Raw genomic sequence first — 17,355 nt, 5'->3', positions numbered from 1 at the left:
ATATACCTTTGAAAAGCAGGAAGAGGAGAGGAATTTAGATTATAGGATCATAATGAAGATGGGTCGGCAACCTATTGTTGCTGTAGGTCTGTCAAGGCGCTGAAAGTGAAAGTGAAAGTACGATTACTGAGTGACTACTAGCACCACAAGAGGTGTCAGTCAAGAAGCTGTTTCAAGTATCTGCCCTCAACCACGTTTACTTCTCAACTTGCTAAAGACTTGCAGGGTGTTCCGTAACGTCTTGCGTGGTGAGTGTGTTCAGTAGTATGTATGTAATCACACAAAAAGGTGCTAAAATAATGGTCATGTGTATATATTACTTTATATAGCAATGTATGGTCTCTCTGACTTCGTCAAAGAGATATTGAAAAAACAAGCCATGACATCAAACAAAACGTTATTATCCCCCGCCCAACAAAGTTGGCGGGGATATAAAAACGGGCTCCATCCGTCCGTCCGTTCGTCCGTCACGTTTTGTTTCCGAAGCATAACTCAGAAACCGTTCGATATTTTGTCATCAAATTTGCAGGTCTGTCAAATACATGCTGAACTGGTGCCTTTTGCTATTTAGAAATTTTAGAAATTTTATTTTTTTACGTTTCCATGGCAACTAGATGGTTATAGGTTCTGTGAGGGGAGGGTTCGTTTCCGGAGCATAACTCATAAACCGTTCAATATTCTTTCATGAAACTTTGCAGGTTTGTCAGGTACATGCTGAACTGGTGCCTTTTGCTATTAATTTGTTTTAGAAATTTTTATTTTTTTACGTTTCCATGGCAGCAAGATGAACTTGGGCTCCAAACTCTTCTTGTTTTCACTATTTCCATGACAAGTTCCACCTGGGTTAAAAAAGGTTAGGGTTTGTTAAGATTTAATTATGTCATAAATTTTGCAACAGGGGCGGGGGATATAGCCACGTTAGTGGCAAATTCCTGTTATATTTTCTGTAGTTCATTATCTTTGAGAGGGGCACGGTTGGCCCAGTCGTCTAAGGCGCGGCGATTCGCTGTGGAGAGTTGGGCCCCTTGGGCAAGCCAGAAACCTATGATTGTGGGTTCGAATCCCGTTTCGCCCCGATTATGTTTCTAGGTTTGTCAGCACCATACCCGTGCACGTGGGTTTCAACGAAGTGGTAAACGTCTGAGACCTGCATCAATTCGGGCTTTCCTTCCACATTAAGCTGACACGCCGTGATAAAACTAGAAAACTGTTTAAAGCGACGTTAAACCAAATTCACTCACTCACACATTACCTTTGAGGATAAGACTTGTACGCCAAAATTATGGTGTTAAATGAGTCAAATTATACCTACGTAATCAGGATTAATTCGGGAATATATGGACTTATTTCTCAGTTTATGTTTCAAGGTTAATTTTGTCTTGACGTTGTATGATTTGTGGTCATACCGAAAATGTAAATGGTTTCAGTATCGATATTTGTGTTGGAACAGAAAATATAGTGTTGTGATCCATAGTATATTATCACCATGAGAGCTCCGTTTCACACCAGTCATGATCTAGCTCTATGACGTACGGAGTTATGCCCCTTTCTTCGTGCTGCGTGGAAACTTGTTCTCGCCACACGAATTAGTCCCGCACCTTGACTGTGGAATATATGTATTTTATGAAAACAAAACCAGTCTAGATTTATATAAAAGCAAGTCCAACCATCTCTAGCCAGCTCTATTCCACATATTCCATATGAAATCAGCATCGGGAATTAATTAATGGCATTAATTGTAGAGGCGAGAATGTATTGTGTGATAAAAGATGTCACAGACTATATGTTAGTCTACACTTGAAACAGAATCACGAAATACCGCGATGATTGAATAATGAAGACAACTGCATGTGTGATAATACTGATAAAATGGAAACAAGCCATTCCGGCGATAAGGAATATTAATTACTTACAGTTATGACAAAAATTGCAAAGTGAGCTTTTCCAGAAAAATCTATTTTAGAAGCGACAAACATCCTCATTGAATTTTGTTCCCGTGCTTACAATCCGACAGAGAGCCTGGCAATGAACTTGGTCAGTAGCGCTTTGAGTACTGCATGTGCATGGGTTGTGTTTTATTTCAGTCCATGCTGGTAATGAACAATGATGGAGGCATGCTGCATACGCTACTAAATATAGCCGATCGCTGTCAGCTGACTACAGATTCCTACCCCGATTGAAGCCTCTAAATCGAAATTCAAAGATAACGTTTTTCCGCTAGCACATAATAATTATTAACAACAAAACAATATTTACAGATATGACAAATTAGAATCATTACATACGTGATGTTTTATCTTAAAATGTATTTTAGGAGATGTTTATAAAGTCGAATTTGCGATATCTAGAAAACTTAGAAGTTAATTGAACAGGCTTATGCTTTGCGCAAACAGATTTTGAGTGATCCATTCACATCACTGTAACCGCCATTTTGACTTTTACGTCCAATGGAATCTGTTTGGGCCGATAATCGAGACTGGTTATTCTCTGGCGTTGACGTTTTATATTTACTGGAAAGACTGACAGCATGTACCATAATGCTACCTTATTAATTTGTCCTTAGGGATTCAATAATATATTTTTTTTAATACAAACGCCTAAAATCCATTGAGGAACACTTTTTTGTTTAATGACACGACTATATGGTACAGATCCAAACGCCGATATAGCGAAGCGTATTGTGATTTGCCTCGTTCAATAATCTAATTTCATTTTCCATACTGGTTGTACCGGGTACCAGTCAATGTGCATTGTGCAGTGTTTGCTAGAAGCTGGGCCCCGTCTCTTCATATCCCAAGTTGACGCGCATAGAGAGCCGGGAACCAGTTCAGGTTTGCTAATTAATAATAACAGCCAATGGAATAAATTATTGATATTCGCTGCGGGACGAAGCTATAAATAGCTTTCGAATTCCCGTTTACGACTTTTCGTTTAAGAACACCGAGCAATTAGTCAGTACACGAACACAAACTCACGAAATACCTTTGAATGACAGGAAGAGGATGAGAATTGATAGGATAGGATCATAATGAAGATGGGGCGGCAACTTATTGTTGCTGTAGGTATGTCAAGGCGCTGAAAGTGAAAGTGAAAGTACGATTACTGAGTGACTACTAGCACAACAAGAGGTGTCAGTCAGGAAGCTGTTTCAAGTATCTGCCCTCAACCACGTTTACTTCTCAACTTGCTAAAGACTTGCAGGCTGCTCCAAAACGTCTTGCGTGGTGAGTGTGTTCAGTGGTATCAGAGACCATTTAATAATCTATTATATGGTATCTGGTGGTATGTTTGTAATAATTTGTTTATATGTTAAATGTCTCTTTTATCTTGTGGTGTAATGTATTTTTTTACCATGGGTGAGACAAAAATAAACAGTTTTTCTTCTTCTTCTTCTGTAATCACCTGGTAATGTGTAGAGTAGGGCTGCAACGAATACACTATGAGGCAAATACGATTCATATCACGAATATAGGGTAACGAATACGAATATTAATTCACAATTACAATAACAAGTCAGCAGTTTATGTATTATTTATTATATTCAGTGAAGCAATAAAATCATAATTTAGTTTACATGGTTTGTTAATTATTGATACATTATACATTTATACACTGCACTAATCCAGGTACTAGTATCTGCTCAAATGCGACAATGACCAGTGAAATCAATACTATCAAATTAAATATTATTAGAGTGTTATCATTGAAAGAAATCTATGCATATAATATGTTGTTATGGAGATTTTTAGGTACAGGGTATGTAAATATACATGATAGCATATTCATAAATATTCAATTCTAGTGGCCATGAATAACGAATTCAATTCATGAATGGTTACGGTTCGATTCACCGAATACGCGAGTGAATTGTAACAGCCCTAGTGTAGAGTGTATTTTGGAATCCGTGGGACGAAGAATAACCAGACAGAAATATACTGAGAGAAACAAATAAGGCAACACATGAAATTACAAGTGTTCCATTCCTCTTTTCCAGGTTTCTTCGCAAGTTTTGTGAGTGACTGAGTGAGTGAGTTAAAATTTTAAGTCACATCGGCAATATTTCAGCCAAATCGTCACTATCAATAGTTAATATAATACATATATTGAAACTTATATAAAACACCTGCCAACGAGGGACAGTAAAATAACTAGACCGTAAGAGTCCAGGGTGATGATTGATCTTTACATGAAAGCTGGTCTTGATTGAACACACTCTTGTGACCTTACATACAGTCTAACTTGCCACTGGAAAATTTGACTCAGTGCCCACACAACTTAGAATATTCCACTATGTTTCTATGACATACTATCACATTCCATGGTATTCAGGAAGTATCACACCAGCATCTGAATATTGTCACTTCCCCCAAACTGCTAACATTAAATAGTACTACATTTCTGACTTATCACTGTCCAATCACAATGCAGTGAGCGTGTATCGAGTCTCAACAGAACAATGGGTAACACAGTTACAATCATTGTTCAACAACAACGGCGGTACTCAGTGAAGCGCTTGACACTAATTAAATAACGGTGATTGTGCTTCCTCCGCGAAAGTAGTTGAAACTTTAAATAAGTCATCCCCTGACAAGGGAGACCCCGATCCGCGCTCCATTGCACGTCGTGAAATTATTCAACTCAAATGCGCAAGATGTAGAAATATTTCAACAGCAGATAGATAAAAGCATATCTTCCATCATGTTCATAAATTCAAATATAGGAAGAAATGGCCTTCATCAGAAGTATTTGGAGTCTATTTGTCATTGAAATATATCTTGAAAGGTATAGGTATTTTTCATTATCTCAAAGGGTATATCTTTCTCTTATGTATCACACAATATTTTGTTCAAGTCTCAGGGACACTGAAAAGGTTACCTACAACCTTGGACCTTCGTGCTTCAGATCCCAAGGCTACATACTGTCATACCAGCTTCACTTATTGTCATAACATGATTAGATTCCTCTCTATTTTCATAGATGCTTCATGGTGATGTGAAGAGCTGAACTTGTAATGGCCAGTACAGACGAGGACAGTGGACACCATCTGGCCATGGCAACATCCGGTGAGCAGTCTGGAGGTCACATGGCCACCTCCGGTGAGCAGTCTGGAGGTCACATGGCCACTTCCAGTGAGCAGTCTGGAGGTCACATGGCCACCTCCGGTGAGCAGTCTGGAAGTCACATGGACACTTCCGGTGAGCAGTCTGGAGGTCACATGGACACTTCCAGTGAGCAGTCTGGAGGTCACATGGCCACCTCCGGTGAGCAGTCTGGAGGTCACATGGACACTTCCAGTGAGCAGTCTGGAGGTCACATGGACACTTTCGGTGAACAGTCTGGAGGTCACATGGCCACTTCCAGTGAGCAGTCTGGAGGTCACATGGCCACCTCCGGTGAGCAGTCTGGAGGTCACATGGACACTTCCAGTGAGCAGTCTGGAAGTCACATGGACACTTCCGGTAAGCAGTCTGGAGGTCACATGGACACTTCCAGTGAGCAGTCTGGAGGTCACATGGCCACCTCCGGTGAGCAGTCTGGAGGTCACATGGACACTTCCGGTGAGCAATCTGGAGGTCACATGGACACTTCTGGTGAGCAGTCTGGAGGTCACATGGACACTTCCGGTGAGCAGTCTGGAGGTCACAGAGAGAGAGAGAGAGAGAGTGAGAGAGAGAGAGAGAGATGTCCCTGTCAAATGAGATTGTGGCTCCGTAAATTCCTATTCAGCGTGAAAATTTGGTTACCATGGTTACGATGATTCCTCATTATTGGTGTTGACAGGTGACCGTCCTTCAGGGGGCTCCCAGGTTGCCAACACTTTGAACATCATCACCGAACAGACCAGACAAGGAACACTTGGGACAGGTGAGCGTTCATGTCTGAAGGGTCAGTTGTCTACTTGATCTTGTGCAAGACTCTTACCATTCTCAGAGTGCAAATGGTGCCTATGTTCAATCTGAATGTTATTTCCCTGGTCCAAAATGTCATCCTTATGTATTGATGGATGATGAAGGAACGAAGAGTATACCGACTCCTAAATATTGACAATGATGTTGTGCAAGACACTTAACAATTCTCAGAGAGCAGATTGGTGCTTATTTCTCAGTCCAAATGATATTTCACGATGATGTGACCCCTAAGAACCTGTTGTCTTCACACGGAGCCGTATCATATCACAGTAAAACATCAGATTTCAAATTGATTGAATTTGTTCAGGGGGCTTGAATCTGGCAATATTGCATACATGGCCTGATTGAAGAAGGATGTTATTTATTATTCTACCATGAATTTGGAATTTACTCGATTCTGATTGGTCAATCAGAGGCTATTAAATCACAATAAACCCCCTCTGATTGAAACAGCTGGTTTCACTGCAGAAGCTAATATTCATAGAATAGTACTATTTCAGTCATTGTCGGTAGGCATATTTAAATAATTATATCTACAATTACAGGTTACAAAATGCACAGATTCAGTTACTAAAATATTCAAAGGATGTGTGGCATACATTTCATGGAGAAAACACGATAGAAATCTACAAAGGGAATGTATTTACGTTTTGGAGACAACAGAGATCTTGGAATTGTGGTGCTTTTCTTTATACCACTGTGACGTCATATATTTTGCGTCACAATGAGCGGTATGACGTCATAATGGTGACATGCGATGTAGAGCGAAAGCCTTGCAAAGCTTGCTTTGTTTTCTTAAGGGATGCCCACCTCATGTTAGCTTACCAAGTTGCCGTGCTTATATGCTTTCAATGCCTGTCATATGTTCGAGTGAAGTATTATGGTGTTAACAAACTGCTTGAGTATATACAGCACCATATTTTGTTCGGTGATTCCGTAATTCAGATTGATAACCCACTCAAAACACTCAACCCATGCCGCTTCACTGAGTATATATTTGCTAACACCAAAGAGTTCGCGTTTTATTTAGTCATGGTAGAATGGAGATAAACACTGTGTTTTCAATGTAGAGCTAGGTTACCTGTAGATTTAACCACGCTAAATTTAACATTTGAAACCTCACGCTGCGCGTTCGGTTCCAAATTCAATTTAGCGCGGATAAATCTACAGGTAACCTAGCTCTACATTGAAAACACAGTATGTTTATCTCCTAAATAAAGTTGTTGTTGTGTACACTAAATCAGGAACAAGTTCGTATGAAAAGATCGTTATCTCTATGCTTGCAATTCAGTGTGTATCAACAACTGATGCCACAATGCCAAGCACTCGTCACTGATCAAAGATGGTGATGTTCAGTGTTCAGTTTAAAGTACTGTGGAGACATAAAAGATTTTTCACTGATAGTTAAAAAATTTCATCATGAGAAAATTCAGATGATCCTTTCTCCTCCTACACAAAAAGATGTTCCACACAGTATGAAAGAGGTATCTATTTTGGTTTCTTATGTTTCATTCCAAGTGTTCATAGCAAAGAGTTTTCATTCCTCCACAGGTACCCTTGATTTGCGTACAGACGAAGCGAAGAAGATTTTTCTTGCAACTGAACCCTTCAAAGACGTGAAACGAAAATTGAAGGAATTTGGACATGTGACCATCTGTGGGGCTTCAGGAGAGGGCAAGACAACGATGGCTCTGGTGTTAGGTTCACAGTACAGAGACAAAGGCTACGAGGTCGTGTTTGTGGACAACATTGAGAAGTTTGACTTAGACCACTGTCTTACTAAACACCCCAGAGTATTCCTCATAGTAGATGACATGTTTGGTACTGTTGGATTATCTGCGAATACATCACAGGTGAAATCCTTTCTAAACAACCTTCTCCTCCATTTAGAACAAAAGCGGAGTGCGGAAAAGCTGCATTCAGAAATGCATGAAAGCTATGATGCTGTTGGTAAATCCAAAAAGAAAGTGCAGAGTCAACCAGAATTTCAAACAAAAGATATTCGTGTGATCTTCACATCAAAGTCATGCAACTTCCATGATGGACTTGCAAAACTGCAGTACGAGGGTTTCAAACTGTTCAAAGGTCAAACTTTAATGGATTTAACCACACAAGATAAATACTGGCTTTCTGACAAAGAGAAAAAGACAATATTTGAACAACATAGGAATGCTCTTGGTGACTGCTCCATGCAACATATACCTGATTACAGTGAGCTGGAAATCTGTTCAAATATCTTTGGATTCCCTCTTATTTGTAAACTTTGTTTTGAATTTTCATCTTTCTACAAAAATGCAAAATCTTTTTTCAAGGAACCTCTGTTTAATCTCAGGCTAGAACTAAAGCATTTGCTTGAAGAGAGAAATGACCGATCAGCCATTCTGGTTCTGATGCTACTGTGTGAAGACAAATTGGACCTGACCAAGTTAGACAGTGAAGGTGAGGATAAGGAAATGGACAGCCTGGTCAAAACTGTTTTACAGCTGATGTCTGACGCTACACGTTCAGGCATGTACAAAACAGTTAAAGGTTTGAGAGGTACATTCTTCACAAGAGGAGACACTGTTGGATTTGCTCATTCTTCAATCTATGATGCTTGTGCGTGTGCCTTGTACAATATCAGTCCGATCTTTGTTTTGAAGCACTGCAGTGATGACTTTCTGTTTGAAAGGGTACAAGGTGACAAGGTTGATGAAACCAAAGTTGATGATCATCTCCATTTGATATATGTCTCAGAGAATTATGATGACCTACTTACCACAAAGTTTGCACAGTCTATCAAACAAGGACAGTTTTCTAAATCAGTGACACATCCAATTCTCAAACAAGACGCCACAGTTTTCAAGCTGCTCAACAAACTTCAGTGTGATCGGACAAAACAGCTTCATCAGCATAATCAAACTGTTTCTGAGGAAGAACCTTGGTTTCACAAGAAAGAGAAAGGACAATGTTTTCTGTACTGGGCAGTTCTTGGACATAATGCACGTCTAGTTACAGATATAGAACACACAACTGGAGAAGAGTTCACTCAAGGAGAAATCAGTGAGGCCATGGAAGGATGTGTACAAAGCAATAACGTGACAGCATTGAAATGGCTGTTCAGCAGGAGTGAGAAACATGACCTTCAGTTGACACTGAACAGACTTTTGTTGGTAGCTGCTGAAAGTGGCAGCTCTGACATACTAGTGTATCTGCTACAGGAAGGCGCTGATATTAACACAAGAGACAAGGGAATGCAAAACATCTTCCATCTTGTCAGTAAATCAGGAATGGAAAACACCATGAAAGTCCTGTTAACCAGGAAACCTGGCAATAATGTTATAAACTCTGTTGATGTGAATGGCAGGACCCCTGTCATGGTTGCAGCACACACGGGATCAGAGGGATGTTTTAAGTTACTGCAGACAACATCAAACTTGAATGTAAAAGACAAATATAGGTACGGAATTATTCATCTTGCCTGCATTGGTGGTACCAAGGCTATAGTACAACATGTTCTGTCTCCTTCTAACATCAACAGTAGAGGGATACAACGATACACACCAGTAATGGTGGCAGCTGTCAGTGGACATGAAAGTGTGTTTGACCTCCTTGTGTCCAACAAAGCTGACCTCACACTGGTGGATACAGATGGTAATAGTTTACTTCATCTTGCCTGTCAGGGTGGAGACACTACTATAGTGCAACATGTTCTGTCTCCTTCTAACATCAACAGTAGAGGGATATATGGATATACACCAGTAATGGTGGCAGCTGTCAGTGGACATGAAAGTGTGTTTGACCTCCTTGTGTCCAACAAAGCTGACCTCACACTGGTGGATACAGATGGTAATAGTTTACTTCATTTTGCCTGTCGTGGTGGAGACACTACTATAGTGCAACATGTTCTGTCTCCTTCTAACATCAACAGTAGAGGGATATATGGATACACACCAGTAATGCTGGTAGCTGTCAATGGACATCAAAGTGTGTTTGACCTCCTTGTGTCCAACCAAGCTGACCTCAAACTGGTGGATGCAAATGGTAATAGTTTACTTCATCTTGCCTGTCTTGGTGGAAACACAGCTATAGTACAACATGTTCTGTTTCCTTCTAACATCAACAGTAGAGGGGAGTATGGATGGACACCAGTAATGGTGGCAGCTGTCAATGGACATCAAAGTGTGTTTGACCTCCTTGTGTCCAACCAAGCTGACCACACACTGGTGGATACAGATGGTAATAGTTTACTTCATCTTGCCTGTCGTGGTGGAAACACTGCTATAGTACAACATGTCCTGTCTCCTTCTAACATCAATAGTAGAGGGATACATGGATACACACCAGTAATGGTGGCAGCTTTCAGTGGACATCAAAGTGTGTTTGACCTCCTTGTGTCCAACCAAGCTGACCTCACACTGGTGGATGCAGATGGTAATAGTTTACTTCATCTTGCCTGTCAGGGTGGAAACACAGCTATAGTACAACATGTTCTGTCTCCTTCTAACATCAACAGTAGAGGGCTACGAGGAAGCACACCAGTAATGGTGGCAGCTGTCAGTGGACATCAAAGTGTGTTTGAGCTCCTTATGTCCAACAAAGCTGACCTCACACTGGTGGATACATCTGGTGACAGTTTACTTCATCTTGCCTGTCGTGGTGGAAACACTGCTATAGTACAACATGTTCTGTCTCCTTGTAACATCAACAGTAGAGGGATACAACGATACACACCAGTAATGGTGGCAGCTGTCAGTGGACATCAAAGTGTGTTTGACCTCCTTGTGTCCAACCAAGCTGACCTCACACTGGTGTCTACATCTGGTGATAGTTTACTTCATCTTGCCTGTCGTGGTGGAAACACTGCTATAGTACAACATGTTCTGTCGCCTTCTAACATCAACAGTAGAGGGATAAATGGATGCACACCAGTAATTGTGGCAGCTGTCAGTGGACATCAAAGTGTGTTTGACCTCCTTGTGTCCAACCAAGCTGACCTCACACTGGTGTCTACATCTGGTGATAGTTTACTTCATCTTGCCTGTCGCGGTGGAAACACTGCTATAGTACAACATGTTCTGTCGCCTTCTAACATCAACAGTAGAGGGATAAATGGATGCACACCAGTAATGGTGGCAGCTGTCAGTGGACATCAAAGTGTGTTTGACCTCCTTGTGTCCAACCAAGCTGACCTCACACTGGTGGATGCAGATGGTGATAGTTTACTTCATCTTGCCTGTCGTGGTGGAAACACAGCTATAGTACAACATGTTCTGTCTCCTTCTAACATCAACAGTAGAGGGCTACGAGGAAGCACACCAGTAATGGTGGCAGCTGTCAGTGGACATCAAAGTGTGTTTGAGCTCCTTATGTCCAACAAAGCTGACCTCACACTGGTGGATACATCTGGTCATAGTTTACTTCATTTTGCCTGTCGTGGTGGAAACACTGCTATAGTACACATGTTCTGTCGCCTTCTAACATCAACAGTAGAGGGATAAATGGATACACACCAGTAATGGTGGCAGCTATCGGTGGACATCAAAGTGTGTTTGACCTCCTTCTGTCCAACCAAGCTGACCTCACACTGGTGAATGCAGATGGTAATAGTTTACTTCATCATGCCTGTCGTGGTGGAAACACTGCTATAGTACAACATGTTCTGTCTCCTTCTAACATCAACAGTAGAGGGATACACGGTTACACACCAGTAATAATGGCAGCTGTCAATGGACATAAAAGTGTGTTTGACCTCCTTCTGTCCAACCAAGCTGACCTCACACTGGTGAATGCAGATGGTAATAGTTTACTTCACCATGCCTGTCGTGGTGGAAACACTGCTATAGTACAACATGTTCTGTCTCCTTCTAACATCAACAGTAGAGGGATACATGGATTCACACCAGCAATGGTGGCAGCTTTCAGTGGACATCAAAGTGTGTTTGAGCTCCTTATGTCCAACCAAGCTGACCTCACACTGGTGGATACATCTGGTCATAGTTTACTTCATTTTGCCTGTCTTGGTGGAAACACTGCTATAATACTACATGTCCTGTCATGGATACACACCAGTTATGAAGGCTGGATTTCATGGACATAAAGATGTGTTCGACCTCCTTGTGCAGCACAAAGCTGACCTCACACTTCTAACAGACAGTAATGAGGACATTGAATGTGTAGCTCAGATGGGTGGACATCCAACACTTACCAGTTATCTTCAAACTGTGAACCATCCACACTGATTAAACTGTCTCCTATCAAACAAATCCACAGGACTGTTCTTTCCCATGGTATACGTGCACCTGCAAGTGCAGATACACCTGTATGGAAAAGGAAAGATGCACAGCCTTTTGAAGAAAGAAATGCTTGCACAGGATTCAGGAAACAAAGTGCATTTGTAAGACAATTACTGAATTGTTATCCATATATAAGACAATAACAATTCACTGAATGATTTGGTTATATGTAATCATGACTGGTATGCCGCAAGAAGTGGGGGGCGCACCCTTGATGAGCAAGATTTTCTGCAGATCAGTTGTTGTATTTGAAGTAGAAACCCAAATATATGGTCTCTTGAAAGATACAAGACTCCACTGCCAGAATATTACATGGTGAGTCACTCAGTTAATAGCCATTATCCGGTGCACGAAATCCCCCATGGTAGTACCTGTCGCTAATTACAGGACACAGGGCATGCTATCTATCTCACAAGCTCTTACATATTCAGTGGGACTGGCCGCCATGTTGTTGATATCGACAGCCCAACATTGTCTTCTGGCTGGTTTCCATGACTGAGTAGCGAAGCAAATCAAACTGGCTAATGAAAATCAAGGCTGGGTAATTTGTGATCACGAGATTGGTGTTTTGGGTACAGAGTTGGTGAAAAACTGCAAGTGACAACAGATCACGTTGTCAATATGGTGAAGCAGAATAGTTTCCGGAAAGTGACATCTCGTGAGTGACTAAAAAAACCACACATCATCATTTTGTATGGTGGGTTTGTAAAACTAGGCAGAATTGAAGTGACCTAATTGATATGACTTTAATGAGATTACCATTATTGATACCGGTATGTTGGCTGTAGGAGCAAAGTTTGTTACATTTCCTATTTAAATTAGGCTCGTCAGTGTGCTGCTTAATATATTTGCTTGGTTTTGAGGTTGACAGATGTTACAGACTTCAAAGCTTTATACCCCTAGGATGTTTTTACATATGATTAGATGACATGAGAGGTTCAAAAAGCCTGTGTACACCATAACTTAAGTATTTATCAATGGAATTTCATGAATCTTAGTATATGTGATCTCTAGCGTTTGGTGACCTCCATATAAGGCCAAGGTCACTGGAGGTCAAATAATAGTGAGTGAGTATGGTTTTACTGTCCTGGGCTGTGGGGGTCACACTTGATTTACCAGATCTGGGAAGGTCATGTGACGTCGTCCAAATAAAGAGGACACGTAAACGAAAACCCTGCACTTTCGTGGACCTTGTGTTCATGTTTAACATTTCATTTTGTCTGTCTTTATCATGTTTATTTAAGGAATTGTACTTTCATTAAAAATGTGTGTTCACAATGTATCTTGAACATTTATATGTAAATATAACTTGACAAGACTTTATAAGCATATCTTGATCGTTCGTGGTTCAGATTGAAGGTCAAGGTTAATAAACCAGATGTGCTTGTTATGTAAGGCAGCTAGAGGCATAGGACTTTCAAGATTTCAAGGTTGTACTGCATTGCATGTGTTTTCCCATAGTAAAGCTACGTTATAAAACAGAAGTGCTTATACCTTGGCTATTACGGTAGAGAGATGCATGGGACTTTCTGTTTCAAAGTTGTACTGTACTGTGCATGTGTGCAGTCAGTGCCTTAACTGATGTCACTATCAAAGTGGCAGGTTATTATGATTTAAAGATCTATAAAGGTATATTTATAAAGGTCTAACAATATCTGTACATCTTGTAACCTTAATGTTGTAGAAAATAAGTATCATTTTATGCTTGTGTGTAAACTTCTTCAATTAAGAAACAAGTATATTCCAAAGAAGTTTACATCTTATCCAAATATCAATTTGTTTTGCCAACACATGTCAACCTCAAATATTACTTTATTACAAAATATTGCATTGTACATACATCATGCATTGTTAGTCAGAGGAAACACGCATACCAGTGCCTTAACTGATGTCACTATCAAAGTGATTTACCATATATGTTTTTGTTGGGAATTCTCTGGGGCTTCATGAAGAGGTTTGCATGTAACGCTAACAGCTTTCTCGTTCAGCATGTATAATCTGCAATATATTCACTTGTAAAATTAGGATGTTTATAATGGTTTAATTTATGCAATTAATATGAACAAGTTTCCTTTCAAGTTGTGTTATGTTTACTTTTTTCAATGCTGGAATATGTGTGTCATGACATGTAAACTATTTCTTGTATGTAAGAGTATTGTATTAATGCTTTTGTTTTCAAAATGCTTTTAGCATCCTGACATTCAATTATATTTAACTCATGTTCACTTCTCAACATCAATAGCATACATCAACATGACCAAATCTAAACTGGGTCAAATCTCTCGGAATCTGTGGTCCAATGACAAGTTATTGAAGCAGGTTGAATCAGAATATGTTGTCCGTGCATCACTGTCAATGTGTGTACATCGTTTAACTGCTTGCATACAGAGGTTGTCATAATAAATACTACTTGGCCATGAATCAGCACTGGTGCTAAGCTAGTTGTCTTTTTATATATTTCTTTCTAAAAACTGCAGGGCAAAAGAAAGCATACACTTTAAAAATGGATTTGACCAATTACAAATGTTATCAAAATGTCCCTTGGCTGAAGACAGTCACCATACCTGCAAACATGAGGTCCAAAACACAACTATAATACCCATATCAAATTATACATCACCATCGAATAACAATTGTTTGTTTCGTATTTGGTCCCCCATCAAACATGGGTTAATACATTCTTTCGCCCAGCAGAATATTAAGAATGTTAAGATGACGTAAAAAATATGTAGCATAAGAATTGTATGATGTATGAAAAAGCTTTTGTTTCTTTTAGTTTCGGTGGAGATGTCAAAAATATAAAATAATACAACTGATGGGATGCCCAAAGTATTATCCTTGAACTTGTGTGTGCAACAATTCACACCTGTGGGTACGAGGAATTTCTATCAACCAAGTCACTGGGCTGACCATCCAACCTATTTAGTCGCTTCTTACAAAAAGAAAACTGGGTACCAATTCTCATCCAGGCTCTCCTGATAGCATCTTCCAAATACATTATTTAACACCTTTATTAGGGGTGGGGTTTCACACATTGTACCCACAAAGGCAGTAACACCTAGCTTACTACATGGTGTATGTTGGGATATAAATTAACTTTACTCCTTTTCTATCAATAAATGTCAGAATGACATGAAACACACAGAGACTTATAAATGTTTAAATACGTCTTTATTTCATGTACAAATAAATAAATATATGCATTGTGGACAGGCAGCATTGGTTTCGTTGAACAGGAAGAAGTGATTGTGTGAGCATCGTCAGTGAGTCAGTCAGACAAGGCATGTTCCAACAATGCGTGCATGAAATAAAATTAAAGATTGGCTACAACCAAATTCTAGATCCATATGAACCAAAATGATCTGATTCTCTTCATGCCTACATAAGTCTTTCAATAAATATTTCCTTTGATGCCTGAAAATCTACCATTACAATTGTTGCAAATGACACTCTAAACAAACATCGCAAGAGAATTATACTATCGCTGATGTAGAATATTTTGCTGGACCTTTTTTATATGCTTTGCAAGAAATGCAAAATTCAAGGCCATTTGCATTGTTAATGTTAATGCCTTAAAAATTAGGCATCCAAATTCAAGGCCTTTTCAAGCTTATAATTATGCACCTTCAATAATTAATCAATGCAAATAAACTGGAAAAGATCATTTTGAATTTAATAGCAAATGATGAATTAAACACAATACAGAAGTCACAATAAATTAATAGATTTTCATCCAGTTTTTCAAATGTACGCTGAGAGGCATTTTTTTGTCTATATATTTCTTTAAACAAACTGTTGGAATATCTGTTGTCATCTGTGATTCACTTCTACAATGGAATACATTTTCAATTCTAAACATCAACAATACATCATTGAATTTTAGGAATTCAAGGTATGGTTGGATTGATCTGAAGACTGTATCATAATGTGCTGTAACCCCCCCCCCCCCCCCCCCCCCCCCTTTAAGTAACATTTTACATGTCCTGTCCCACCTTTCACTGTCATTTTTCAATCCCAACCCCATTAATCTGACCCCCCTCCCCATTAATCTGACCCCCACCCCCTAATAAATGACAAGTCCCTAAACAAGCGTCTCACATACACAGATATAAATGTAGTTCAAATTTACAAATGACCTTTATTTGAAGGTAATAAATATAAGATACTAGTCTTGAATGCTGAACAATATATTAAATCGGTTCTGATCACAATCAGTATACCATAGCCAGCAACATGGTAGCTGTAAGGACTGATAGCTGCTGGTTTAGGACAACCACAGCAACACTTGTGATAATCTCTGCAACCTTCCCCGAAAAGCAAAACAGGAAGATTTGACAAGAACAGTCACTGTAGTAATATTCCAGCTATATGACGGCGGTCTGTAAATAAACGAGTCTGGACCAGACAATCCAGTGATTGACATCATGAGCATCGATCCACGCATTTGGGACCGATGGCATGCATCAACCACGTCAGCGAGCCTGACCACCCGATCCTGTTAGTCGCCTTTTACGACAAGCAGTCGCCTTTTACGGTAAGCATGGTTGCTGAAGACCTATTCTACCCCAGATCTTCACGTGTAGAACTTTACAGCAGTACCAATGATAACTTAAAAGATATGTATTAAGTTAACAAACAATGTAACAGATGATTTGGTTGATTGGTTGGATTGTTGTTTAACACCGCACTCAGCAATATTCCAGCTATGTGACAGTGGTCTGTAAATAATCGAGTCCGGACCAGACAATCCAGTGACTGATATAATGAGCATCGATCCACGCTATTGGATTTATCAGACGAGTGTGTTCCATATAATCCTAAGGAAGATATCCTAACAACAGAATGGTATTTCAATTAACTTTTCTCCCCCAGTGTGTGTGTGTGTGTGTGTGTGTGTGTGTGTGTGTGTATAAAAACAAGAGCAAACATTTTGTTGCAATGTCATATTAGACATATTTCAGTTCAGTCACTGAAGTCACTTTAGAATTTCAGTTCATGGTTTCCCAGCTTAAATATGAGTGAGTGAGTGCATGAGTGAATTGGGTTTCAGCTGCTTTTCATGATATTCCAGCAATATCACAGCTGGGGACACCAGAAATGGGATTCACTTATAGCACCCATGTGGGGAATTGAAACAGAGCCTTTGGGGAGCCAAGTGAACACTCTAACCA

At 39.8% G+C, this 17,355-nt stretch overlaps 2 protein-coding genes across 2 annotated transcripts in view; both read left to right on the top strand.

Moving 5' to 3' along the window:
- Positions 1–17,355, top strand: part of LOC139465014 (uncharacterized) — a 58,206-nt gene continuing 40,851 nt past the window's right edge. Inside the window, exons 1-5 of the mRNA XM_071246681.1 lie at positions 1–248; positions 4,978–5,624; positions 5,782–5,865; positions 7,461–9,342; positions 9,538–11,338. Of these exons, the coding sequence (XP_071102782.1) occupies positions 5,012–5,624; positions 5,782–5,865; positions 7,461–9,342; positions 9,538–11,338 (4,380 nt within the window). The 5' untranslated portion in view covers positions 1–248; positions 4,978–5,011. The remainder of the gene's footprint in view (positions 249–4,977; positions 5,625–5,781; positions 5,866–7,460; positions 9,343–9,537; positions 11,339–17,355) is intronic.
- On the top strand, positions 11,336–12,073 carry LOC139465015 (homeobox protein Wariai-like). Its single transcript, XM_071246682.1, has one exon. The coding sequence runs from the start codon at positions 11,407–11,409 to the stop codon at positions 11,986–11,988; it is 582 nt and encodes a 193-aa protein (XP_071102783.1). The 5' UTR covers positions 11,336–11,406; the 3' UTR covers positions 11,989–12,073.

The sequence above is a fragment of the Haliotis cracherodii genome, unplaced genomic scaffold, assembly GCF_022045235.1.
Source record: "Haliotis cracherodii isolate W230 unplaced genomic scaffold, xgHalCrac1.p SCAF_17, whole genome shotgun sequence".
In the NCBI taxonomy this organism is placed as follows: Eukaryota; Metazoa; Mollusca; class Gastropoda; order Lepetellida; family Haliotidae; genus Haliotis; species Haliotis cracherodii.
This window is presented reverse-complemented; position numbering and strand designations above follow the sequence as displayed.

What these genes read in the sequence shown, in the direction of transcription:
- LOC139465015 (XM_071246682.1), top strand. Translation starts at nt 11,407, where the DNA reads ATGGTGGCAGCTATCGGTGGACATCAAAGTGTGTTTGACCTCCTTCTG.